This window comes from Zophobas morio, unplaced genomic scaffold, assembly GCF_036711695.1.
Source record: "Zophobas morio isolate AGI-343-1 ecotype UQ-CSIRO unplaced genomic scaffold, CSIRO_AGI_Zmor_V1 ptg000058l, whole genome shotgun sequence".
Lineage (NCBI taxonomy): Eukaryota > Metazoa > Arthropoda > Insecta > Coleoptera > Tenebrionidae > Zophobas > Zophobas morio.
Genome location: NW_026972163.1, coordinates 1,564,235 through 1,591,297, shown reverse-complemented (window position 1 = coordinate 1,591,297; position 27,063 = coordinate 1,564,235). Strand labels below are relative to the sequence as shown.

Sequence of the window (27,063 nt, the reverse complement as noted above, 5' to 3'; positions counted from 1 at the left end):
TCTTTGCGTGGTTATGAAATTCATAAAATTTTCTGTAATATTTAATTTAAAACAGCTGGACAAATTAAACGATAAAAGTAACAAAAGTACTTCGACACAATAAAATAGTACTTAAAATATTTGTTAAAAAGGTACAATGACCATTATTCATCTGTGCGTTATCAATATACTGATTGTGAGTGTCGCAGTCTCGGTGCATTACACAAGTGTTGTATGCCTACCACTTTTACACCTACACTAATTTAATAATACAAATATTTAGGCATATTTTGCAAAGGTGTATTTTATTATTATTTTTTATTTTCGCTCCGTTCGAGTTTTATTACACTACGATATTAGTTATTGAAACATGTGATATATAAATCTATAGATAACTACTTCATGATTTGTTATCTGTGTTACAGATAAGTTCAACACATACATATTGCTGATAAAAGCTTAAATATTTTATTAAAAACGCAGAAACTTTCCTAGAGTTAGTGGAAAATTATACAATGTTAGACTGCTAATTAACATAATTACTGTTTATGTAATGTTCAATTGCGAACTGAAGTCACAGGATTAAATTCGCTAAATATACCTTTGTCCTTGTTCGTTAGTGAAGATATATTTGGCTGTGGCGAAGAAACACTTTGGCCCATTGTTACAAATCAACCACACTCATTTAACTCGTAAATAATTAATTATTATATGTTACACGAATAATTTAAAAATTACACATTGGCGTGTTATAACAACGGCTTTTGTCATGCTCATGACATATAAGCAGCAAGCGGTTACTTGTTATCACCACTACTAAACCCGGCATACAAAAAACAAAACAATATCGCCAGCTCTAAAGATAGAGATTTGGAGTAGGTCCGAAAAATGAGAGGGAGAACATAGTCAGAAAGAGACAAGGAGTTAAATACTTAAATCATTTCAATATTGAACTAAAAATTTACCGTAAATCTCATAAATATCGATTTAGAATCTAAACATTAGTTTAAATGATACACATTTTTTGAGTTATTGCCAAACCAATAATTAATGGAATATGAGCACTGTAAAATTTTACGACAGTTTTTTACAGTGCGATATTATAAGATGTATTGAGAAATTTAGTTACACCTACTTTAACAGAATGTTTCAATCTACTCGTTGTAAGTAAATTGCGATTTATATGTTATACGTCTGCAGTGACATTCAGTAAGTGCTTATCGAATTCAGAATAAGAAAACTAACTAAAAGATCCCAACTACTCGATTAATCATCGCAGAAGGGATCCTATATTAAAAACTTTATGAAGTACTACATACTGTGTTTTATCACTTTGTCAGTATACATGCACTTCGTATTTATTTTGAAAGCAGAGCTGGAACTGTCAAAGGAATTGTAGACTGAAAAGTTAAGAAAAAAAATCAAAATATATTTTGCTTTCAAGACAAAAGGTGTTACAAAATATTTACAAAATCTACTTTTATTCTGTCATTAGTTCATTAAAGAAACATATTATATTTCTACTGCAGTTGAAAAAGGCAAGAATGTATCAGTAAAGCACAAGTTATAGCAAGCAATAAGCTATTACTGGGCTAGGTAATGTCGAGGAAACCAGACTTTCTCAGGGTCTGATAATAAAACCGCAGAGGTTCAACTGCAAATGATTTTATTTAATAATTTTAAATTACAACGTATTTTTATTTTTGATAACCACTAAACTGCGATTATAATGATATACTAAACTTAGATATTTACTTCGCTTTCAGTTGATAAAAAAACTGCTTTTGAAACAGAGCTTACTGGTTAGACCAACAAATGTGTGTGCTTTCTTTCAGTCAAAAAATAATCGATCCGATAGTTTCAGAATTTACGTGTCTAATAAAAATCGACACAAACGACAGATAGACGACAGACAGACGGCAGGCTAGTTTTTTTTACTCTAGGGGAGCAGTTTTTTTTTTAACTTTTTAACTGTGATTAAGTTAATTACGCATTTAACCAGGCATTTAGCGACATCTGATTGGCGTAGAGTCGATCACGTGGTACTTTCACGCCGTGTTAAAAAATTAATCGCAATCAAATATTTAACTGAACTTCCGTAAACCGGATCTAGGGGTCATAAAACGTCTAGAAAACATAAAAATGGCCATTCGTCCGATGTACCCTATTACCATATTGTAAAATTTTACTAGGTACTGATGTAGTGTAGGAACTGTACTAGAGTGTATTATTTTATACAATTAAATAGCGTTTACTAAAAAATTTATGGTGTCATTAGATTGTGGGATGATTAGACAAATTTTCGTTAGCGTTTTTTCATCTACACGATACTTCTTGCTAAGATACGTTAAAATTATAGACCAGCATTAGTATGAAGAATTTTATTAAAAAAAAGCAATCATGACTGTAAGAATTCTAAATTTGTAATAAATAATTTTTCTTATGTAGTTTAATTTTGTTTCAACCGATATTATAACGTTTTCTGCATAATATCGGTACTCATTCAGGATGACTGAAAGGTCATGTCTGGGTTTATTTTTACTATAAGGAGCGCGCTGTGTATTTACTACTGTCTTTTTTCTTGTTCTGGTATGTTCATAGTACCTAACACTCGAATCTTGGCGTTATTCATGAATCATTAGGCAGGACTCCGGTTTCAATAATATACAGAGTTATTCACTAAAAGCTCCACGCCTAAAAAATTCAAGACGCAACCAGAAATACAATTTCAAAATTATCTTTGATATTTCATACCAACCATTACAAACAGCAATGTTTTAATTAAAACAATAGTAACTGTAATGCATTATTGGTTGCGTTTTGAATTTTTTAGCCGAGGAATAACTGTTATACAGGGTTAGTCACGAGAGAATTACTTTTGAAAATTATTTTTACGCAACCCAAAATACGAATACCATGTACCATTTGATACTAACTGAATTTAAAATGAAATGCTTAATCCATGAATGCTTTGAGTTTGGCAATCTCAAACGCGAGTGTCCATGGTGGTACCGCAGCCAGTCGGAAATCTCCTCCGGCGCCGGTAATAAATTTGTCAGTGTGCCTCTTGATCTTTTACAACCGATTAATCACGAGAAAATTATTTCTAAAAATTCCTTTTACGGCATTTTATTCAAAGGTTACAACACAAACTCAAACAAGTAAGTAAATAATTTAACTACTAATATGTTGAAAATGTTGGGCATTTTGGGGGGATGCTACGGCTTTTTTGTAAATGGATGGCCGAAGAAGTCCAGAGGTTGCAGATTTGCACTTCGAAGAGGCTCTAGGTGACGCAGAGCTGGCGAATTAACACTTGCACATTAGCGGCGAACAACATTGGTAGAGCACTTACGGCTTCAGTATAGCCCAGATTGATCTGGCTGTATGTCGTCGGTCCAATGGGGCTCTAGAGGCGAGTCAACGATGAAAAAAAAATGTTAAAAATTAATTAACGTCAAAGTGACACTGCCAAAGTCAAAGCAATCATGGATTAAGCATTTCATTTTAAATTTAGATAATATCAAGTGGTACAGGGTATTAGTATTTTGGGTTGCGTAAAAATAATTTTCAGAAGTAATTCTCTCGTGACTAACCCTGTATAATTAACTGCAGGACACGATTAATCTTGTTTTTCTTACGTGGGGGCAGACTTTAATAACAATAAAATTGTTCTTCTAAATTTTATATTAGTATTAAAATCGGCGTGGGTTAAAGTCAACAATTTATTCCTTAGTAACTCGGATTTACACGACTAATTATAGAGCAACTATGTACAAAATAATTTCGGCGCAACATTCACGAAGGTCTCCGTCACCGCTTCTAGGCTTATTCTCGAACACCTGTCGCGACATCCGCTTCCAGGCTCTTCTCCGGCCGCCGTCACGGACAATGAGTCATCGTCGCCGTATATACTAGAAGCCATAGGCGGCGTATAGGTTTATTTCGTAACAGTATATTACAAACATGTTAATATCTATCAAATAGTTGCAACATAGCTCTTAAAAGTAACATTTTAGCAATTTTTTTTTGTGAATCCTTGCACTGCTAAAAAATCCAGAAAATTGAAATAACATCTCATCGGAATTTCAAAAATAAACTACGGTTTAAGGCCCGAGGAGAGGCTAACGAGAATATGTAAGGAAAATGAGAACGAGAACAGTGTTTTATAAAAAAAATCCAAGTTGTGTGCTGCTTCAAAAACAAAACACTTTGAATACTCTAAAATAATTTTAATGTATGCTACTCAAAAAACCGGCCAGCTTTAGTCTGTGACTTTTTTCTATTTCCAATAATTAATGAGATATAGTGAAGCACGTGCGTGCGTAGTGATTCAGCGTGCATATATGTACCAAAAATCACCGGAAAGGATCAAGATGAAGATAAGAGAAGCAGCATCGTAAAAAATTATAAAGACTGACACATCTTTCGCAGCGTTATCACTATCACAGAGCTCAACACTAGAAAATGTATTCTGTAAAAAGAGTTCAACGAAAAATTAACACTATTTAAGAAAATTGATATTATTGCAACTCTATTGACACTTTAAAAGTCGCCATGACAACTTTGTAGTTTTGGTGTACTGTAGTCTCCAGTTTAAATTTAGATGCACAATGCATGTAAAACACCTAAATAATGTATTTTGTATGAAAGCAGCTGTTTTGATATGTGTTAACAAACATCCTCAATTATTCTCAAATATGTACACAAATCTTGCACAATTTAGCATACAAATTATCATTACACATCTATTGATGTACATTACTTGATTTTTATGTATGTATTTAAATTTAAATTTTCTTTTTTTTAACTACCTTTTCCTGTTACTTACCACATCGTATTTCCAAGCTTTGTTGTATTGTTTGTTTTTTTTTTACAATAATTTAACTAAATACTGTGGACTAACAGTGTGGCATTTGTACACATGTAAAGTCACAGATACCAGTTTGTAACAAAATGGATTCACAACAATAGGCTACACTTAATTTGTAAAAATTTGGAAGTTTTAGATAACAGGTGACATATTTGATGTGGATTTGAATGCTCACTTGACATATAAATGATAATATAACACAAATTGTTACCACTTTAAATTGTAAACCCACGTCTCAGTGTAGATTAAAATATACAGTAAACTCATTTGAGATACACCTTATAAAACTTTTATGATTTAAGCGGCTTAAGCCAAAGCACCCTTATAAGTCAAACTGGCTATTGCATAACTTAACTCAGTTTACAGCTCCATTGTGGCAACAATGGACAGTCATAATCCTTGCGTTTCGGGTCCATAAAGCTTACAAATAGCCAGTTTGACTTATAAAGATGGTTTGGCTCAAGCCGCTTAAGTCATAAAAGTTTTACAAGGTGTATGTCAAATGAGTTTAGTGTACATCTCCAGAAAATTTTCTTTGTTAGAAAGTTTTGTCTACGTAACGTCATTTCTTTAGGAATTGGAAGTACCTAATTTGAAGGAATTGTCAACGTTACTGAGAAATTCATAATATTAAACACATTGTTTACGTACTTTATAATGCTGATGACAATAAATATGAATTGGGAAATTGCCGATTAATGTTGAAATCTCGACTTTGAAGTTGTAATGATTGTTCTATATTAACATTCCCTTATAAAATGTAAGAAGTAAATACATACCATTTAGCGACCATATATGTGAAGGTAATGAATGTGCAGCGTACACCCGTCCTAGGGCAATGCTGGAGGCGGCAGAACCGAGGGCACCCGCTGTATCCTCTGCCGAGCTGCTGTCCGTCTCTGGACTGGCACCGGTGGAAACGTCAAAACTGGCGCCTGTCGCCGGTATGGCAATTGTTTCATGACTAGTATGTAAATCTGGAACACTAGATAACGACCGTGCTCTTTGGCGATCATTCGACATGTCCATTCCCAAGGATCTCATAAATCGAAAGCCTGGGGCTGTGACAACTTCCGAACTACTACTCGTGGAGAAGGCTCTGGTGCGAGGGCTCTGGGTCCCATTAGCTGTACTCGGTTTAGCACCCATTTTTTATTTTTGTTTTACTACACAGACAGCGCACTATTTACATGTTTACGGCATGGAACACTCCGCACTTCGTCATAAATTTTTTGCAAAAAAATCACCTGATTTGACAAATGACATGGCCTTTGTTTATGAACTTAATAAAACGTGTAAAAACACACAACAAGCTAGTAAATTAGCACAAAATGTCACGGAACACTGTTTTGCGAAATTAAAGACCGATCATCGAATAATTTTGACGTATTGGCACGGGCCAACACGAATTTTTAGATATAAAAACCATGTTATTTTGCACCATTTTCCTACAGTTTGACAATGACAAGATACGTCAATTTATCAACAGATGTCAGACGCTAACCCGTCACAACGTCATAGACCAGGGTCTCGGATTGGTGAACGAGCTTTCCCGAAAATCAACGAACGTTTGCTACCATCCTGGTTTCAAAACTATAAAAAAGTTAACTTTGAAACTAGTTTATAATGGAGAAATTAACTAAAAACTAATTATTTAAATGACGTATAGAATTTGAATCTGTATTTTTACCACTGTCATCAACGAATAATGAATTGTTGATTGCCTATATGACACATATCTAATCAAATTTCTAACATTCCACAAATCGAATTTTTTATTAAATGGTATGTTTTTATTCAATTAATGTCATAGAATGTCCGCTTTTTAATTAAATAAAAATGTTATGTCTGCGTTCGCAAGCGCGATTTTGAAATCAATAAATTCAGAATCATGCGCAAAATCCACAATGCTGAAAAAATGTGAAGTGAAATAATTTAAAATATAATTTTATCTGTATATACAATTACTAACATCTGAAATTATAATAACACGTGTTTGTGAGAAGTTGTAACCATGCAGCAAAATAAATAATCAAGAAGTTTAATTTCAACCTACTTAAAATGGAAGAAACCAATGATGCACACGGTTACTCCAAACTCGGAAAGTCTCGTAGAAGAAATGATTTCCACAATAGTAATGGATTCACAAATATATCACCCCCCATAGATTCATACAATGCTATATATTTAGCATTTGTTCTTGGTGGTGCTGGTTTTCTTCTGCCTTATAATAGGTAACATGCTGAACCCTGACCTTTTCCTCCAAGTTTAATATTTACCCACTTATTCTGCAGTTTTATAATGGCTATGGACTACTTCAAAGTAAGGTATCCTGATTCTCCAGTGGTGTTTGACATGTCTTTGGTGTACATTGCTGTTGCTTTCTTCACTGTACTGGGGAATAACTTGTTGGTTGAAACTTTTACTCTTAATTCCAGAATAAATTTCGGTAAAAGTACCAAGTTAATGTTACACACACCCTAATTTACTCTATTTTAGGATACTTTATGTCTTTTGTAACTCTCATTTTTGTTGTTGTGTGTGAAGTATGGTGGGAGGCGTTTGGTACAGCTACTTCTTATGGTGTAAATTTAGCAGCAGTAGCAGTAGTGGCTGTCGGTTGCACAGGTAAATTGGAAAACAATTATACAAAAAATTGGCACATTTTATTTCAATAATTTTTTTTTTATATTTAATTTTTGGCTGGCTAACTGGTTGAAAAATTTCTATTGTAGGTGATTAATTTTATCAAATTTAATTTTACTCTATACAACTTACAAAATATGTTTTCCCAAAAAAAAAATAATAATAAAAAACACAGGAAAAAATGAACAACTAATGTAGGAATCAATTGGATAAAAATTATCGTAGAAGCCCAACATTTTTTATAACGGTCACATTAACAAACCAATATTAGAAAAATTTACAATAATTAAAATTTAACTGCCTGAATCAAATTCTGAAAATGTTTTAAATTATCACATTATCACTTCTTTAAATGGCATAACTTTGTGTCAAGTAACTTTCTGTTTTAGCGATATTTCTTTTTCTTTCCTATTAATATTTTTATACTTTACGACCCAAAAAAAATGTAGACGATACAAATTTTAATCGACGACCGGACTAAATATGTGTCCGAGTATGTGTCTTAATACTAAAAAATTAATACCTGGTAAAAAAACGACATAGATTAATATAGTTATACTACAAATAATTCACAAGACTATGAAGAATTAACTATAAAATAATACTCTTACGTCTCGAAAATAAATGTATAAATATAAAGGAAAGATTCACTCGTTTTTTTTTTAATTCTGCAAATATTGCTGTTATGATTAGTGCTACATCGTACAATGAGTACTCTTATTTATTAATTTTGTTTTCTAGTACAACAATCCAGTTTTTATGGATACACTAGTATGTTACCTGCGCGCTATACTCAAGCTGTAATGGTAGGCGAAAGTAAGTATTGCTAAATTTTTGTAAGACATGTATTATTCTTTAACATAAAAATTTCAGGTGCTTCTGGAGTATTTACATCATCCGTTCGAGTTCTTACCAGATTTATGATACCAGAAATACGAGGAAGTACAATTTATTTTTTTACTGTATCAGTTTCAGCAGTAGCAACGTGTTTTGCAATGTATCATCTTGTCAGAAGAACTGATTTTATACAATTTTACATAGCTTTATGTGAGAGGGCAAAGACTAGGATTACGCTTGAACCGACTGAAGATGCTGGATTGGTATTTAAATATCAAGTGTTTGTAATCATATAACTCTATAATTTTTAGATAGAAACTAATGAAGCGCAGTATGGGGTTCTAAAAATACAGAATAGTCCACCAGCCGGAAATACTCTCAGTTTTGCAAATCCAGCCTATGAACCTTCAGCTCCAGTTCCGGTACCAACGTACAAAGTCGAAGATGTGGTTATTCGGGGGAGGCAAAGCGTCAGTACCGCTGGAGGACTGAGCGGTATTAAAAGTAAGTCCGTTTCTGAACTGACTATTTGAAAATTTAAGTCTTTCAAATTTTTAGGGGGATTGTTAGCACGATGGGAGATCACTAAAGCCATCCATCCGTATATGATATCTATATGTTTGGTGTATTTTGCCACACTATGTTTGTATCCTGGAATAGCGTCTGAAATAATTAGTTGTCGTTTGGGGTCATGGATGCCTCTTCTTATGATGGCATTATTCAACGGAGCCGATTTATTTGGAAAAATGTTAGCATCCTCCTCTAGATATTGGACAGGTGGTCGCTTAGTTCGATGTTCCGTCGCAAGACTTATAATGATTCCTTTAATGATTATGTGCGTGGCCCCAAGATCAAATCCAGTTTTTTCAGCCGAAGTGACAGCATTCACTTTTGCTTTAATTTTGGGCTTCAGTAATGGAATCCTCGGAAGTGTTCCAATGATACAAGCACCGAGCAAAGTGGATGATCGCTACAGGGAGCTTACTGGTAAGAGAATTGTTATTAATATTTGAGTTTATCTAATTATTTATATTCATTGCAGGTAACATAATGACTTTGTTGTACAATTTTGGTTTAACTACTGGATCATTAATGGCATATTTTTTGGAAACAATTTTGAATCCTATTGATAATCATCCATGTAGTACAAATAATGCACATGTGAAATTATCAGATACACCGCCCATTAATATCAGTCTGACAACAGGTACAATACGTAGTACTTCGGTTACAATCATAACTCTGGCATCTACTTTATCAACTGGTGTCGATAATTTTACAACAGAATTTAGTCAATAGATGATTACAAATTCTACATCCATTTATCCAAGCTTTGTTAGTGTTTATTGAAAAAAATATTAATAAAAAACTTAAAACTGTTTGTAGTTTATTGGATTTTGAAAAGGATCACTTATCCTACCCGCACAGGAAATGAAAATTGGACAGTCACATTTTGGATAGTACTTGCCTATAAATACTAATACAGCTGATTTAGGCACCATCGGGCTATTGTAATTGTTAGGTTTAAATTTTTCCAGTATGAGAACCATAAATGTGGATTAAATAAAATTTGATATTCTGATAATATAGATATTTGGATCGACTAATTTAGACAAAAAAAGTGTGTTTTTAATAATAATAAAAAATAGGCTAAACTATAAAATTAATGACATCAGAAAACTAGGTAAAATCATAGTATCTCAGACAACCATCAAAATTGGACGGTTGATGAGTTGATAATTGGAAGAACGTTTTGTTCTCAGATGAAACCAGAGTTAACGTAAAATTTTCGGATGGATGGATGTGAGCATGTCCGACGAAGACCAGGAGAGAGACTTGTAAGCTGCAATATTGCTGTAATGCTTTGTGGATAGATGTTTTAACGGTCGTAGAGAGTTGGTTCCTATCCGTATGAGATTCATGAATGCGGATTATTATCTCGAAAATTGCATTCATTCAAGATAGCGCTCTTCCTCACGTGCTCAGGCAAGTGACTGACTACTTAAATGCAGTTGATATTCAGTCCCGATTAAAATCCCATGGAGCATCTATGGGACGCTCTTAAAAAGGCAGTTCGCAGGCATAGGCCCTCATCTCTCAACCAGAATCAACTGGTAGATGCAGTAATAGCAGAATGGGAAAATATTCCCCAAGATGTTATTGAAATTTCTTTGTGCGTTTTTTAATTTTTAGATTAATTTTTTAAAGCGTACACCGCTTTATCTGCGAAAATTAGAAATATGGAGTTTTTAAATTTTTCGTGAACTTTAGGCCATCACTCGTGACTACACTTTCAAGAAAGTTCGCGACATCCCGGACACCTGTGGATTTGCGTTGCGACACCGACGCCATATACCTTGTACATTTACATTTAATTAACCTTCCCCCTTTCAGCTAAAAACAATGGCGCTTAAAAAAAAATCAAAACCTTTATCCCTTCTCAGGATATTATAACGCGGCATTTTATTTATGACATGTTGAATACCTACCAACTTTCATGAACTATAACAAGCCTAGGATCAGATCAGTGGCGGCTCCTCGGGGTCGGCAGGATGGCCAATGTCCACCCTATTTTATTGTTTACGATGCAAAGTAAAACATTGTTATTTTTCTTTTTTTAATTTTTTTGTATGCATACACAAATAATTATCGTCATAAACATCATTGAAGCCAACCGATTTTCTTCATTACATCCCGTAGTTTCCGCAACTGAAAAATTTCAGTTGCAAAAAAGTGCGTCAGATTTCGCCGTTATACGGTTCACATGAGGATGGGCTAGTCCACCCTGGTGCACCCTCTTGATTGTAAGCAACGACATATGTTCGGTTTTCTATGTACGCGATTGAGAGCAGGGAACTAAGAGTAAAGAATTCGAAACGCACGTTGCTGCATATCCGCGTTTTCTTGCTTTAAGCGGGGCACGACGCCCTGCCGTCAATGTGTATCTCAAACGCTGCAGAGTCGGATTTCTAATATTCGATTCAAGGATTCAATAAATTAATTTCCATTTTCTGCTCCTTTGTATTGTAAAATTATAAGGTAATTATTTATATTATTCTATGGGTAAGGTGGTAAGGGAAATAATGATTATGCGAAAATTCTTGAATACTATTGTTACAGAAAAGAGCAACATCATAATAATTAATAAATACTTTTTCATATCAAATGAAAATTCGTAACAACCATATTCTTGTATTATGACTATTTATGACAGAGTGTTAACTTTATAATGTACTTATTATAAATTTAAAAATCCGAATAACGAATGAAGAAAATAAGTAGGAATGCATTTATTATTGAAGTACGTATGTGACATATGTGTACTTTTCGATTATTACATATGTATTTTTGTTTTATAAAGTGAATGCTTCGTTAACTGTAGAGAGTCAACAAAAGTTAAATATACTCTTAATTTATTATTTAATTCAGACGACGGATTCAGACAGCCACATAGTTTTGTTCGCGCTTTCGGTCAGATGGACAAATCCACCCTGGGAATTGGAAGCACTCTGTATGGTTCGTCGCAGACACGACTCAATTGTGTTCAGTCAGATCAGAAACTGAATTCTGCTTTTAATTATAAAATGTAGCTTATTCAAATTACCAAACGGTTAGGCGGGTACCAAAGTAGGTAATTTTTAGGTTTTTTTTAATGGAAAGTCCAACTGTAAGCTGTGGAAATAATTAGAGAGGTGATAAAGAAGGTAAAGACATTAAGTTTTTTCAATTAATAAATAAATTCAGTAGCATGAAACTTGAGGTTTATGAAGTATTTGTTTATAAATTAAGACCATATCCCGAAATGAAACAATAAAATTAGTCATCACTAACTCTCGTGGCAGTAATAAAGGCTTTAATCAAAATTGGAACAATAAATATTATTGGCTGATCGGTAGTGAAACAACAATCAAAACTGGAATTGGAATTGTCTATTATTTAACGAACAATCACGAACATTTTGGAATTACACAAGTAGAGAGATATAAAACATGATCAATATGAAAAAATGAAAATTACTTAGAAAACGAAGTGAAACTATAGAAAATTTTCTTAAATTCGGCTTATTGTAAAAACATTTACAACACAATGAAACAGTTAAAAAAATGGATTCACTATTAAACGTTTATCCGCTATGATAATTTTCTTGGCTACACAAAAACAGATTTCGGAGATCAGACGAATCGCAAACTTCTCTTAATCAAAGTAATTTCAAAGAATTAGCAAATTTGTTATCAATATTCGATGATTTAAAAAGTTTTTGGAGGAGTCTTTAGTATATACTAGTCTTTTTAAAACCAATCAGAACGATTATTTTGGAATTATTTTTATTTTATTTGTTATTGTTAATTTTGTTAGTACTTTGAGAATTTATTTTTTGTTTCATTTGGCATTTTTAATTTTGCTTTTATAATAATTTTCCAAAATTGATACTTTTTCTAAGTGTAGCTTATCGCAAAGATTTAAAATTTAAAGTTTTTTCTTCATGGTATTTCAAAATCTTTATATGTTGGGATAATTATTTGACGTACTGTAGTTCTATAAACTCTTAAAAAATCCACTTATGTGCTGAACCCTTTTTTTACTTCCCTTTCCTCTTCTGGCAAAAGTCTTTGACGTTCTCGTTGGTTCTTGCTGAACAACATTGTAAGTAATATTTATAAAATAATGATATGTAATATACATAAAATATTTGTTATATTATATTGACTGACATGCAGCACTAAAACAAAAACACTTTCTCACAAAGATGATTATATGTATTTTTTTTTTTCATACATGTTATAAATAACCTACCTAATGCTTTTCCCACCCATCAAAAATCACCACGAGCCGCCACTGGTTCAGATCTATATTCATAGTGGTGTAAAAATCTTAAAATGTACAAAATTCATCCCAAAATGAGTTCATTCTTCAAACTTTCTATGGAGTTTTGGAAGAAAATATTTATTTAAATTCGCATTACAGCACAAAACCATCCTCTCCCTTCCTCAGAATTTTCAATTCTCGCGATGGATGGAACCACTTTGACTCCCACTCTACTCTATTTTTATAGAATAGAGAGAGAATAATTTTTCGAACAGTGATTTTTTTTAACGGAGAGTAAGTTTCTTGTAATAAGACGTATTATACGGGGAGTAAAACTGAAAAGTAAAGTTTGAAGATTAGCGAGACGGGCAAAGTACCCGTTTAAATTCCATTGTAAGATGAGGAGGACTGTTAGAAGAACTTACTATGTCCGGATTGATCAATGTCCGTTCGTCAGTAAGTTGAATACATTTTATAATAATAATAATATTTATTCCTACAGGTAACACCCAATTACAGGAATAATATCAAACTAACTAAACTAATTCATGACAGTAACTAAAAAGGTATAAATATTGAAAAAACAAAAGTATCTACAGCTAATTAAACATTAACCCAAATTAACGATGCAATTACAAATACTAACACTAGAATCAAAATTAATATCACATAAATGTGCAATTTTGTTGAATAAATTACACATAACCGACACTGGAGAGCGAACTGAGACGTTTGTACGGCTAGAATCAATATAAAACAGAACTTGTTGACGAGAATTAAGTCTAGGTACAAGTATATTAAATCTATTTAGAATATCAATGCAGTCTACTTTATTGTGAAATAAATTATATAAAAATCTGACCGCTATTACTTTTCGTCGTACAGCCAAAGACAAACAATTAAAACGAGAAAGTAACATGGAGTGTTCATAACCTTGAGGGGGATAAACACCATCCTCCAAATATACTAAAAATTTGAGGAATCGTCTTTGAACAGATTCTAAATGACGGCAATGTATTTCATAAATCGGATACCAAATTAAAGTACCATACTCCAACTTCGACCTAATCAAGGAACAAAACAATATTTTAAGTGTTCTAATATTACAAAAATTGCTGCAGTTCCTATATATAAAGCCATAGGTTCTAAGTGCAGCAGCAATAGACGCATGAATGTGTTGCACGAAGGTGAGTTTACTATCAAATATTATACCTAAATCTTTGACTGTATGACATCTCTCAATAGTGGAACCATTAATGTTATACTCGTAAATAATATTCATGTGTTTTCTTGAATAAGATACTACATTACATTTGCTTTTATTCAGAGACAGACGATTTTCCAGACACCACTGCACAATATTTTCGATATTTCGTTGAAGTAATGCACAATCATATAAAGACTCAATTTTCGAATAAAGTTTAAAATCATCGGCAAACATTAATTTGTCACACAATACCACATCTGCAAGGTCATTAATAAATAAAAGAAAAATCAACGGCCCCAGGTTAGACCCTTGGGGTATCCCAGATGTGGGAGAAAAAGCAGAGGACGTGAAGTTACGATATCTGACCCTAAATTCACGATTAGAGAGGTAAGACAAAAATAATTTTAGTAAAGAATCAGAAAAACCTAGAATACGAAGCTTTTGTAATAGTATATGGTGATCGATTTGATCAAATGCCTTGGAAAAGTCGGTATATATACAATCAACTTGTCCTTTGGCATCGAGCGTTTCTGAGACGAACTGTGAAAATACTGTTAAGTTGGAGACAGTTGAACGGTTTAACATAAATCCATGCTGGTAAGGAGATATTATATGTTTAATTGAACTGTAGATGTATTTATATAAAATTGATTCAAAAGTTTTCACAAAATTGCAAAGCAAGGATATAGGTCTGTAATTCGAAATTTGATTAGCTTTACCTTTTTTGAAAATTGGACAAATCATGACTTTTTTCCAAATACCAGGAAACTCTGAACGTTGCAAAATTAAAGTAAAAATAGTATAAAGAGGATCAGCAAGGACATGAGCGCAGTCTCTAAGTATAAAACTAGGAACATTGTCAATTCCCGATGTTAACGAGTTTTTGGATTGTTGCAAGTGTGTTACTACATCAGATATGGAAATATGATCTACAGAGATTATCGACGATCCGGGGTTGCAATGTACAGAGATGCTGTCAGCAGCAAGAGGAGACGGAGGAATAAAAACACTATTAAAGTAACGGCCGAAAGCATTAACTATTTCAAGAGGATCTGAAATCTCGATGTTATCATGATATAGTAAACCTGGAATACGTGTCGATCCTTTTTTATTATTTATAAAACTCCATAATTTTTTAGGATCATTAGATAATGAGTTCTCAGCAGAACACAAGTATGCTTTATATGCTTCACTAATAAGTTTTTTACAGAAAGCACGCTGAGTTTTAAATAAATTGAAATGGTGTTGATCTTTAGTCCTTTTAAATTGTTTATACATTGACGATTTAACACGCAGGTTAGTTATTACTTCGGATGTGAACCAAGGGGGATAGTGACGCTGATTTCTGGGAGCAAATTTAGGTACTGACAGATCAAATAAAGCATATAATTTGTTATAAAACATTGAGCATGCTATGTTAACATCCTTAATATCTTTTAAAAAAGTCCAGTCACAGCTTGCAAGCATGTCATAAAGAAGAGGATAATTTGCATTCTTGAAATTGTAACATCGATCTTTACTATTCAAACGAAAAGGAAGGGAGGAACCCTTAAGAATTGTTTTTATGCGTAAATAAAGAGCGGGGTGATGTAAATCTTCATCTACCAATGGCGAGACTGCTTTCTCGACCACGCATTCAGAATTGAAAAAAATTAGGTCCAAAAGTTTTCCATGAACATTAAGAATATTGTTGTACTGATGTAAATTATGAAGATTACAAAAATGGTTTAAGGTGGTACAAAATCGATTTTCAATACTAGTAATATAGTCAGGTACATTGAAATCGCCTATGAATAGAACATTATTTTCATGTTTCAAAGGTTCTAATGAGTTAAGAGCATCAATAAAAAGTTCAAACTCTAGAAAGGGAATATTAGGCTGTATATATAATACTACTACAAAGAATTTAATATTTCGACAATCACTAACTTTAATGCATATCATATCAATGAACGGAAAACTACTAGTAATACTGCTCACATCTAATTCGCTACACTTAAAAATATGCTTTATAGCTAGCAGAACACCACCACCTCTGGATAGTCCTGTTAATTCAGCACTCCTGTCTTTTCGAAACACAACGTAATTATTAGAAAATAATTCAGTATTACTTATATCAGGAGTAAGCCATGTTTCTGATAAACCAATAAAATCAAAATCATTTTCCAACACAGAATTATAAAAATGTGAAACCTTAGATCGGAGACCTCGAACGTTTTGGTACAGTAATTTAAACGAGTAGCAATAATTGGGTGAGCGAACTAGTTTAAAATTTTAGGGACGCCATTGACATAACGAATTCTCAAATTTGTTTCGCCTCTGCTCAACCGGTTGTTCAGTTCTTCTTTGATCTGCTTGTAGTACTGGTTTTGCTTTTGTGTTCTATCAAAGGAAATAGAAATATTCTTGTACTCAGGTAAGCTTCGTAGGTACTTCACACGTTTAATAAAATTGGTTACTTCTTTCTCGCTACGCAAAGTGACTTTTAGAGGTCTAGTTTTTTCACTGGAAGGGCGACCCAAACGTTGAACCTGCAGATGATCATTATCATAAGACGAATCCATGGCTTTGAGGATTTTAATGGTCGCAACCCGATCTAGTTCTGGAACTTGATCTCGAGAAAAACTACTTGATTGTTCTGGCAGTCCAAAGAGGATTAAATTTTGTTTTCTACTTTGGCGATCTATCACTTCACCAACGAGATCTTCAAACAGGGTAGGTGCTAATTCCTGTTTAGGAATAAAAGATGCCTTAAGATCATTAAGCTGGGTTTCAAAGCTTAGTTTCAAACTGTTGATAGAGGCCGTGAATTCAGCCTGAAGAGCAGAGATTAAAGTCTTCACATCCTTAAATTGCGTCATATTATTATTGCACGAGTTGCAAACCACTTTAAGTGACTTTGATCTGGTACGAGTAAATTTGATATCTGTATCAGTCAACCCTACACAATTAAGATGTAACATTCCATGGCAAACATCACACGGTATGGATGTGGAATTCGATGACTTAGTATCAGAGCCGCAATTTGCGCAAGGATTCATTATAGCAAGGGTAGGAAGGAAGTTAACAGGGGATACAGATCTTCTGCACCAAGGGGTCTTTCAAGGTGGCTAACTGAAAAACAAACAGAAAGACCACGGAAGTAGCCGAGGTAAACACAGGAAAATGGGATATCTAATACACAGTATTTCGTGTCAGGTATAAATGTATCGCTACGTATGTATGACAAAAAAGTGATAACCTGATAACTTACAGCGAGTTGGTAGGATTGACCTCGCATTCGCACATATGTCGAGTTAATTAGTATCCCTAATTATCAAACAGAGATACCTTACTAGTATACGATCCAGTAGAGAATCCGTGATAGCCTGGTTAATGCACACTCAATATAACACTATCAAATTGAGGAAATACATAGAAATTAAGGAGCAAAATTCGGAGCTAACTAACTGCACTGTCACTCTCAGTATAATTTTGTGTATTTTCTAATTTTACTGAGGGGAGGATATAACAATCTGAGCATATGGATGTATCAACGAAAATATTCGTAAGTCGTTTATTGTTTCTGCAGTTGTAGTACGATCTGGGATAATGAGGGCTGAAGAGCTACGTGCTTGTTTGAAGATTCAGATTGAAAAAATTCTCGAAATTTGTGTCCTGCTTGCGTGCAACAATGTGTCTTCGTGGGTAATCACGGTTGATGAAGGTAAAACAAAATGTTCAAGCGGAAACTAACAAGTCGTACTTGTCGACGGAAACCCTCTGGTGTGGTATGGAACTACAAACATGAGGCTATGAGCGGAAAAACGGGCCAACCCACAAAAATTGTATTTTGGGTTGCTTATGTAGTATAAACCGCAATTTTTTCATTTATTTTACGATAAAATGGACTAAACCATCTTCTTCCTCTAACCAGTAGGTGGCCGCACAAATACTGTTTTGCCATTTTAAGATTTTGTGATCAGCACGGAAGCAAAACGGACCAAGCCATATTAAGCCAGGAAGAAGAATCCGTTTAAAGTAATTGAAATGACGAGTGCCAATTTTTTTTCTACCAAAGCTCTTGAAAATAACATTACAAACAGAAAAATTGCAGAATCAAAAATCAAAGTGTCGTGGTTAAACATCCAGTGGTTACGATTTCAAAAGCAATGTTCTTATAATATTCAGTTCAAATATTCAAATCAGAATGACGTACCATTCGAAATTGTTGATATTGGTAAAAGAAAAGCAACAATAGGGAAACCAAAACTGCAGTTGCTTTACCCAAATGGAAACCTAATCAACGATTTAAAAAAAAAAGGTCTTCTCTTGCTAATAAAATTCATTCCTCCTGTTTTTCACGACTTTTATTAAAACCTTCGAGCTTCTGCTCAGGGAACTGGGGGAGATTTAGGTGTGGAGTCCGAAAATGAAGAACATTGAGATGAATATTCTTCTCAAGGTTTATGGCGCTTTTTTATTTTTGAATAAAAAGAAAAAAAATTGTGTTTTAATAACTATTTTGCATTAATAAATTATGTTTTCTTATATTGGTTTCATTAAATTTTGAGCTAAACACAATATACATCAATAGCAAAGTGGACTAATCCACAACAAAAACCAAAAACAAGCAATTTTTTTCAATAGTTTGGTATTTTTCTTAAGCCAACACAGTCTTTTTACATTTGAAATATGTTGCAATACGTAAAAGCAAACATTACATTGTCTAGGCGACTTTAAGTTTTCAGCACATTTTCAATCCCATTTTTTGGCATTCGTTCTTAAATGGGTTAGCCCGTTTTGCCGCTCATAGCCTCACATTACAAATTAGGAGAAGTTTAGCTGGTGCACTTATTTTTCTTGGAGTAAACCCTCTGTCTTGAATTTTGATTTTCTTAACAGAGGTAACTACCACCTATTGGTTTTCCTCAATCTGAGCTTCTAAATCGCTTCACTTTCTCCAGTTTTACGGAAACTTGTAAAAAATTCTTTGTGTTGTTCCTAGTTAAAATGATAAATAACAGTGTTGACTGTCCTTTAATGCTAGCCAGATTATCATTTAATGCACACCCTCGAAGTCTAGTATCTCGCCACTCTGAAATTTTCTACATAGCTTGCCCGAGAACTGATATCGCCAAATTCTCTCCTATGTCCACTATGTGTAGGATCGATAATAGAACACATAATAAAATTGATCTTTTTTCAACATCTTTTAAATTCTTTAATTATTCCCAAATTTAGTAGGCTTTCACATTACTTCGTAAGTTAATTTATTATCTGAATTAACTGATCTTCTATGATTATTGATTACACGTATATTTTGACCTAACCTAATCTGAAAATCTGCATTGGGATTTGGAGTAGCTTTAAACTTTTCCTTTTTGGGATTCACAGTAATTTGTAGCTGCTGGTTAGTTATTCTACTTCTTATCATTTGCTTTCGGTTATTTGTTGGTCTGTAATTGGGTAAATAACCGACTATATATAATAATAATAATATAATATATATAATATATATGTAATATAATAACTACTTAAGTGCTCAACTAATTCACCAACTTTAAATAAGTGCATATTCGATTATTTGAGATTCTAGATACTGAGTTCATCTGTTTAGGTAATACTAGTGATCCGACTGCTACCACATAGTCAGTAATGAAAAAGTCTTTATGGATATCGATGATAATGGTATAATTTCTGTTGTAAAAAGTATATACTACTTACTATATTTGTAAGGGATGTCATGATTTAACGTAGCTGGCACAATGATTTTTGTTTGCAAGAAACTCGTTGGCCAAAAATATATGGGGTAATACGTAGAAGCAAAGGAAGAGAAAAGTGATCCAGAATTAAGTAGGTTCCGTAGCTCATCTTTAGATGCAACTGAAGGGCAACTTATTAAAGTCCTGGACACTGTTTATGATTTCAAAAATTAACTCTTTGTTTAGCCACTATTACAATGGCAAACTATCGTTATCGATTCGCTACTGTTACGGGACCGGGTCGTCGCGACCTCGCGGTTCCAGCGGGGAAGCGTCCGGTCTTTACCCGCGTCGGTACGCCGACTTTGTTCCAGGGTGTCGGAGTGCCCTTGGGGGATGGGGTTCTGAAAAGAACCGATGTGGGTGCCTTGTTTGCTACGGCAAAAAACTGAGCACGGGGTTTTTCGTGAATAAAAGCCTCGATGAAAAAAGAAGGTACGGTTTATTGGGGTTGTCTGGTCGTTTAGCCGCCGGGGCGAGCACTGACGACAACAGACTTCCTTGAAATCCACAACTCAACTGACTATTGCTCTAATTTTACGTATTTTTATATGCGGCTGCTGTCGCAGCCGCGCTCCGATTAGCGGACCGCGGTGTCGCGGATCTCGGACCGCGGTGCCGCAGATCTCGGACATGCTTAAATATTATTTGAATAAAACAACTTATCTAATTCCTTAACCTAATTATCGCACTAATCAGGCCTCCAAATGTTGGCCCGGTAACACTACAGTCAAAGTAATTCTAATTGTATGGAATATTATTGCAGTTTGTACAGCAAAGATAGGGTATCTTCCTTAATATAATGACCATTTGACCAAGTTCTTGAACTGTAATATTTTAATTGTTGTCTCGTTTGATTTTTATTTGACTAAGATTTGTTTGTTTACCGTAATATTATATCGAAAACGATAGGAAAGGCATTTTATAAGATCATTAATAACTATTATAAATTATTCATAACTTGGAATTTGCAGTAGGTATACAATAGTCTGTCTAAAAACATTTTAGTGAATATATGTATTTAATAAATTCGTGGATCAGAAATAGTTTTGTTTTGGTAAAATTTTGTTGGAAAACACCCAGTACAATATATTTTCAGACAAGACGCCATAGCCACCACTAGATTATTTATTATACAATGAAAGTGTAGGCTGTGCACCAAAAAGGCTTTAAAGCAGTTGGCCCTCCTTAGGTAAGCAGATGTTCAACAAACTTTTGGAATCAATAAACCCTCAGCGTCGTATCCATGGCTTCTTATTCCTATTGAACCAACAAACTGAAACGATGCAAAGTTCGGTTGTTTTCCAGTTGAAGTTTTTTACCTGCCTAAAATCTACTGATCTCCAGTGTGTAATTTTTAATTAAAATCAGTATCTCTTTTTCATATTTTAGATATTGAAAGTCGGTATTTTAATTTTTACATAAAAAGAAATTTACATAATGTCGCACAAAACTTATGATGCAGAATGGAAAAAAATCCAACAGTTGGTGGCAGAAACACTACAAAGTGAAGCTGTACAAGTAGATCGAAGAGAGCAACGTCAGTTATTAGCAACTTTATATATTCGTTATATTATGATAGCCAACCAGCTCTCAGAATGTGTAGACCAGATGGTGCAACCGCAGAAAAGACTTCTAATGCGAAAAATATTAGAAGGAACACTTGGAAGAATTTTGGAGCTAAAATATGATTTGGTAGAGGCTGACCTAAGCGAATGGACTCACTGTGGTGACGTTCTGGACAATCTTAAAATTACACCTCAACATAATGAATTGAAAGTACCTTCCTGTTACCGAAATGATCGCAAAAAAGAATTGCAGTATCAACACAAATTGATCGATAGTGTTCTGGGAAAGCTTGGGTTCTTAGATAGACCAGAAACTAAACCGCCAATGACTGAACAACAAGCAATTTTGATTGTTCAAGTCCATGAGAGAGCCAGACAAGGACGACTGAGAGCACAGTTTATGCGGGAAATTAGAAATATGAAAGAAAAAGCTAAGCCGATATTGACTGAAGGGGGAGCTGATGAAGATGACCAAAGAGGAGGCATTAGTTTACCAGCAGCTCTTCGTATTCAGAAGATCTGGCGAGGATATGTTGCTCGCAGAGCAACCCGTAGAAGAAAATTACAAGAAATGTTGCTTATCGGTATGATACCTCAGCCTAAGACTCAAAATAATGATATTATCAAGGATTTAGAAACCAAAGAATACAGACGACGTTTGCAAGAAGAAAGACAACGTTTATATGAAGATGATGTAGAAAAGTGCCGAGAAAATCTCGAGAAGCATCAAAGGGGTGTAGTTTTGGAACAGTTAAGTGATCAAGTGAGAGGATGGTTACATGAGTATAAAACACAGACTGGCAAAATTCCGGAATATACAGGATCCGAGAGAGCAGCATCTCGTTTATTGTTCAGTCGACAAGGTATTGAGTAAAAATTTTACGTAAAATTATTTTGAACTTACAATTTTATAGGAACGGATAGTGAAATGAGCAAATCCACACCTACGCAAATATCCTCCAAAGATTCAAAAACAAAAAAGGACAAAGCTGTCAAACAAAAAGAGGCAAAAAACGAACGTGAGGAAAATGAAGAAGTTACTACTAAAGCGATGATTTCATCCTTTTTGCCTGAATTAAACGCTCGTAAAGAAGAATACGATGAAATATGGAAAAATAAAAACGAAGCAGATAATACAAGGCAGTTTCATTACATGGACATTATCGAGCATGAACAAATGACGGACATGGAGAATGGTCTAAGGAAAATAGTAGATGAAATGATGAAAGGGGAATTACTATTACTGCAGGTATAATAATTTTGATTTTTTTATTTTCGCTTTAATTATGATATCCTTCTATATTACATTAAATTCTCAGAAGCAAACAAAGCGAATCACAATTTAGATTAACATATTTCGCAATTGTATTCAGGTAAAGACCTATTAATTTGATAAATCATCTGAGTAAAGTCCTTTTCGAACGATAGCGGTTGTTATAAGTTTAAGAAATGTATGATTTCCTGGTGGTCTTTTACAGCTTCAAAAATACGAAAATGCCTGTTTTTCCTCTTTTCATCTATCTGATGTCTGTCAGCATCTACTCGGGCAAAATACATTTGAAAGGCGGTTATTGTATATGTACCTACTATACCTTGTTACCATATAATCATATGATCACAGTGAGTTAGAGTTATAATCTAAATGAATTATAAACTTCTTAAAAATCACCACAGTAGCTCTTTCGCATGCTCGTATGGGACAAAAAAAAATAAACGAAAAAGAATATTTATCTATTACTTGCCACCATAAACTTAAGTAATGGTCTTTTAAAGACATAATTAAAGTTGACAAGTTTATTTTATTAGGGGGGACATCATAAAGTTTTGAAAAATTGCACCTGAACATATACATGAACACGGACAGAACTTTAAAAATGTTAAAAAAAATCTAATTTATTGTAACCCACCTTCTGTCAATACACTTATTTTAAAATAATGTAGGTACGTACATGAATATATACCGTATGATCCAAAAGTTTTTTCATAAAGGGAGGCTGTGATCAGCGCACGTAGGACATGTTAGATAGAGAGCAACAGAGAACTAATGTAGAGAACTATATATTAATCACAGCCTCCTTTTGTGAGAACTATTTTGGATGATGCGGTATATTTATTTATTTTACCAAATTATAGGAAGCTATGGACAAAGATCGAGGACATAAGGGCAAAAAGAAAACTAGTAAAAAAGCTAGGAAAGGGGGTAAAAAGGGGAAAAAGAAAAAAGAGAAAGACTTAACACCTGACAGAACAACAGAATCCCTTTTTGAAGAACTAGTGGCTAATGGAATCATTAAGAGGTAAGTGAGTGTGAAGTAGATAGTAGAATCAAAATTACTTAAGAGAAACAACTCATCTAGATGTATGGTAAAAACTAAGTTTAATGGCAATTACAGAAAAATAGATTCTAATACTTTTTTTCTAACTTACCTAATATTTTTTGCATGCGAAGTAAAATGGTAATACCCACATTACAAAATGTTTTTAGAAGAAATTTTAAAAAAATCGGTGCTTTCAAACTTATGCAGAACTATCTATTTTTACTTTCCGAGCGTAGACTGCTTTAATGTTTTTTCGTTAGTATACGAAAAAGTAGGTCTCACGTTTGCGTGTGTCTGTCGTCTGCGTCAATTTTTATTAGACAAATAATAATCTCTGAAACTACTGGACTGATTGTTGTCAAATTTTATATGTATGCTAGGAATATCGTATAGATATTACCCTTGTAACGGTGGTTTATGAATTCGCCTTTATTGTTCCCTAGGCGTCAAAAATTTTGTAAAATACCCAAATTGTATAACAACTTTTTATAAGCGGCGTTGAACACTACGATTCCGTGCCGACCTCGGAGTTGGAATGCGAAAATTGTTTGTTGTTCTTTTTTTCTTACGCTGTTACTCTATATATTTTTTAATGTATATAATTTATCAGTTATCACAAACAAAATATCTCAAAATAAAAATGTATATTTTTTTTAAACGGGAGACTTGCTATTGGACTGTATTTTAGAGGCGAGGAAAGTTCTGGCGCAATAATCTTCGACCAAATTTTTTAATTAAGTTAAGGTTATTTTACCAAAATTTGAAACGAGCTTTACAAAGACATCACAGAAGGATGTACTATACAAATATGGAGTGGGTCCGTTTCTTATTATAAGTATAAGAATTTCTTTGTTTTCAATGTCACTCTTATTATGCATATTGTGATTTGAGAAAGATTTTTTCCTTGACTTTAACGAAATAACCGTTGGTAATTTAATAAATTATTGTGTTTACGTAAATATTCACGTCTATATCATATCACGGAGTATACAAGTAAGTAGTCACGTTACCAACAAAAGCGTGAAATTTCAGAAAATATTTCGTCCTAATTTGCAACCTGATCATGTTTCTGCCGATACCAAATTGCTTTTGCAGTTTCTTGCATCTGTTGATAAGATAGATAAGTATAATAGGTATATTGCTTAAATTTGTACTATAAAATTAATAACTAAAATTAATTTTTAGCGAATATCGATACATCAACAAAGTTAATCTCACGTTAATGTGAACCTGTTTCTGTTAGACAAAGAATGAACCACCGATACATTACATGAAAAATTATACTGATAGAAAAATCGAATTATGGAAATGAAATTGTAAAGAAAAATGTATCAGATATTTGAGAACCTTTTTAAGTTACTGGTAGTGAAAAAAGTTTGTGAATATTTGTGAAATTCCTGAAGTCAATGATTAGTGTAATTGTTCTTTAAACCACATTTTTGTCGTGGAAACTTGTTCAAAAGTTTAAAGACCAAAATGTTCATCCGGCTCGAAGGACTAAATTTATGTACGACCTTCAATCGTCTCGAAGTACTCAAACTGGGTGTGAGCGAATGATGTCTGCCTTTATAGACGTTGTAAACATTGGCTGACCGACAGTTCTTAAACAATTGAAGCGCAATTTCTGATTTTTTACTATGGTATTTTCTTTCGATCATTAGTTAATATTGTTAAAAAAAAATCAGTAAATTCAGTGATTTCGACAAAGTCTAGTACCTAATGATAAAGACTACATTCTTTTTTTAGGTGTCCAGAAGTTTATCTGCAAGATTTTAAAGGAGAACGTTCTTACTATCATCCTGTGGTACATAATAAAGGAAATGAACAACCAGTTGCTTTGGGAGATATTAGACAAGTCATAGCAGAGTACTGTGTTATACCATTATTGTCTCCACAATTACATCAGTCTACACCGCATATAAAATCACTAATGATTGTGGGCCCAAAAGGCAGTGGAAAAGATATGTTGGTCCATGCAATATGCTGTGAAGCAGGGGCTGTACTTTTTGATTTAACACCGTCCAACATTGTGGGAAAATATCCAGGAAAATCTGGTCTAACTATGTTAATTCATTTAGTTGTAAAAGTTTCAAGACTTTTGCAACCTTCTGTAATATATATGGATTCCGCCGAAAGACCATTTGTAAAAAAAATTCCAAAAACAGACAAAACGGATCCAAAAAGATTAAAAAAGGATTTGCCAAAAATTGTAAAAAGTAGATACATATATTGAACAGATATGTACAAAATTTATTCATTAATAAAATTGCAGATTTTAGTCCTGAGGATCGAGTAATATTAGTAGGTGTTTCTAGCTGTCCTTGGGAAAGTGACCAAAAGCTACTGCAGCAAGTTTATCAAAAATTTATACTTATACCGAAACCAGATTATAGCTCAAGATACTGTGTTTGGAGTTATCTACTGGGTAAATATAGTGCTATAAGCTGGCAGTTTGATACTAGTGTAGTCACTAAGATTTCGGATGGTTTTACTATAGGTAAGGCAGGAAAAATGCGTGCAACTCTGTTAAACATCATTATTCTGCTTCAGGTTCTATTGTCAACACTTTTGAAGAGGTGATGACAATTAAACGAATGTTGCAGCTTAGAGTGCATCCTCTAAGTCCATTAGAACTTGTGAATGTATTATGCACGAAAACCCCAATTTACAGAGAAGAAGAGGAAACAATAGAAACATGGTGGTTGAAAACACCCTTGTGCCGAAGACGTGCTAGAGCTGTGGAACTGTTATTAGAAGAAGAAGCAGAATATCAAGCCAAACAAGCAAGTGGTGCAAGCAGTTAATAATAATTAGTTAGTAATTAACTTATTAATGTTTATTATATACAACGGCTTTATAATTAAATATTTGTAAAAAATTAATATATAATTTATTATTTACTCTAGAAAAACCTTGTACGTTGCACACAGTAAACGGTCTAAATTTAAATATACATAGTTAAAAGTTTTTTCAACGAATCTGATACAACAACAGTGTTATGGATGACGACTGGAATTACGAACTGTACCCATTTTGTGTTAATATTAGGATTTATTCGGTAAATTTTTGAAATGACGTCATCAAT

General features: G+C 33.6%; 3 protein-coding genes across 3 annotated transcripts in view; 2 read left to right on the top strand and 1 right to left on the bottom strand.

Annotated features, from left to right (window-relative positions):
• LOC135143129 (E3 ubiquitin-protein ligase ZNRF1) overlaps window positions 1-6,335 on the bottom strand; it is a 30,311-nt gene extending 23,976 nt beyond the window's left edge. Inside the window, exon 1 of the mRNA XM_064074996.1 lies at window positions 5,632-6,335. Coding sequence (XP_063931066.1) covers window positions 5,632-6,001 — 370 coding nt within the window. The 5' untranslated portion in view covers window positions 6,002-6,335. The remainder of the gene's footprint in view (window positions 1-5,631) is intronic.
• A 396-nt stretch (window positions 6,336-6,731) lies between these two features.
• Window positions 6,732-9,712, top strand: LOC135143128 (equilibrative nucleoside transporter 4). Its single transcript, XM_064074995.1, has 8 exons — window positions 6,732-7,086; window positions 7,147-7,301; window positions 7,352-7,480; window positions 8,240-8,314; window positions 8,372-8,598; window positions 8,647-8,839; window positions 8,894-9,322; window positions 9,378-9,712. Exons 1-8 carry the CDS (start codon window positions 6,914-6,916, stop codon window positions 9,632-9,634), a joined length of 1,638 nt encoding a protein of 545 aa, XP_063931065.1. The 5' UTR covers window positions 6,732-6,913; the 3' UTR covers window positions 9,635-9,712.
• Window positions 9,713-21,532: 11,820 nt separating this feature from the next.
• Window positions 21,533-26,782, top strand: LOC135143419 (dynein regulatory complex protein 11). Its single transcript, XM_064075285.1, has 6 exons — window positions 21,533-22,523; window positions 22,575-22,909; window positions 23,794-23,957; window positions 25,725-26,194; window positions 26,251-26,475; window positions 26,529-26,782. The coding sequence occupies exons 1-6, from the start codon at window positions 21,533-21,535 to the stop codon at window positions 26,780-26,782; spliced, it is 2,439 nt and encodes an 812-aa protein (XP_063931355.1).
• Window positions 26,783-27,063: the final 281 nt, after the last annotated feature.

What these genes read in the sequence shown, in the direction of transcription:
- LOC135143128 (XM_064074995.1), top strand. Translation starts at nt 6,914, where the DNA reads ATGGAAGAAACCAATGATGCACACGGTTACTCCAAACTCGGAAAGTCT. An exon ending in AGTGGCTGTCGGTTGCACAG is followed by an intron (nt 7,481 to 8,239) that starts GTAAATTGGAAA and finishes TTTGTTTTCTAG; the next exon opens with TACAACAATCCAGTTTTTAT. An exon ending in TCGCTACAGGGAGCTTACTG is followed by an intron (nt 9,323 to 9,377) that starts GTAAGAGAATTG and finishes TATTCATTGCAG; the next exon opens with GTAACATAATGACTTTGTTG.
- LOC135143419 (XM_064075285.1), top strand. Translation starts at nt 21,533, where the DNA reads ATGTCGCACAAAACTTATGATGCAGAATGGAAAAAAATCCAACAGTTG. An exon ending in TTTGCCAAAAATTGTAAAAA is followed by an intron (nt 26,195 to 26,250) that starts GTAGATACATAT and finishes ATAAAATTGCAG; the next exon opens with ATTTTAGTCCTGAGGATCGA. An exon ending in TTCGGATGGTTTTACTATAG is followed by an intron (nt 26,476 to 26,528) that starts GTAAGGCAGGAA and finishes ATTCTGCTTCAG; the next exon opens with GTTCTATTGTCAACACTTTT.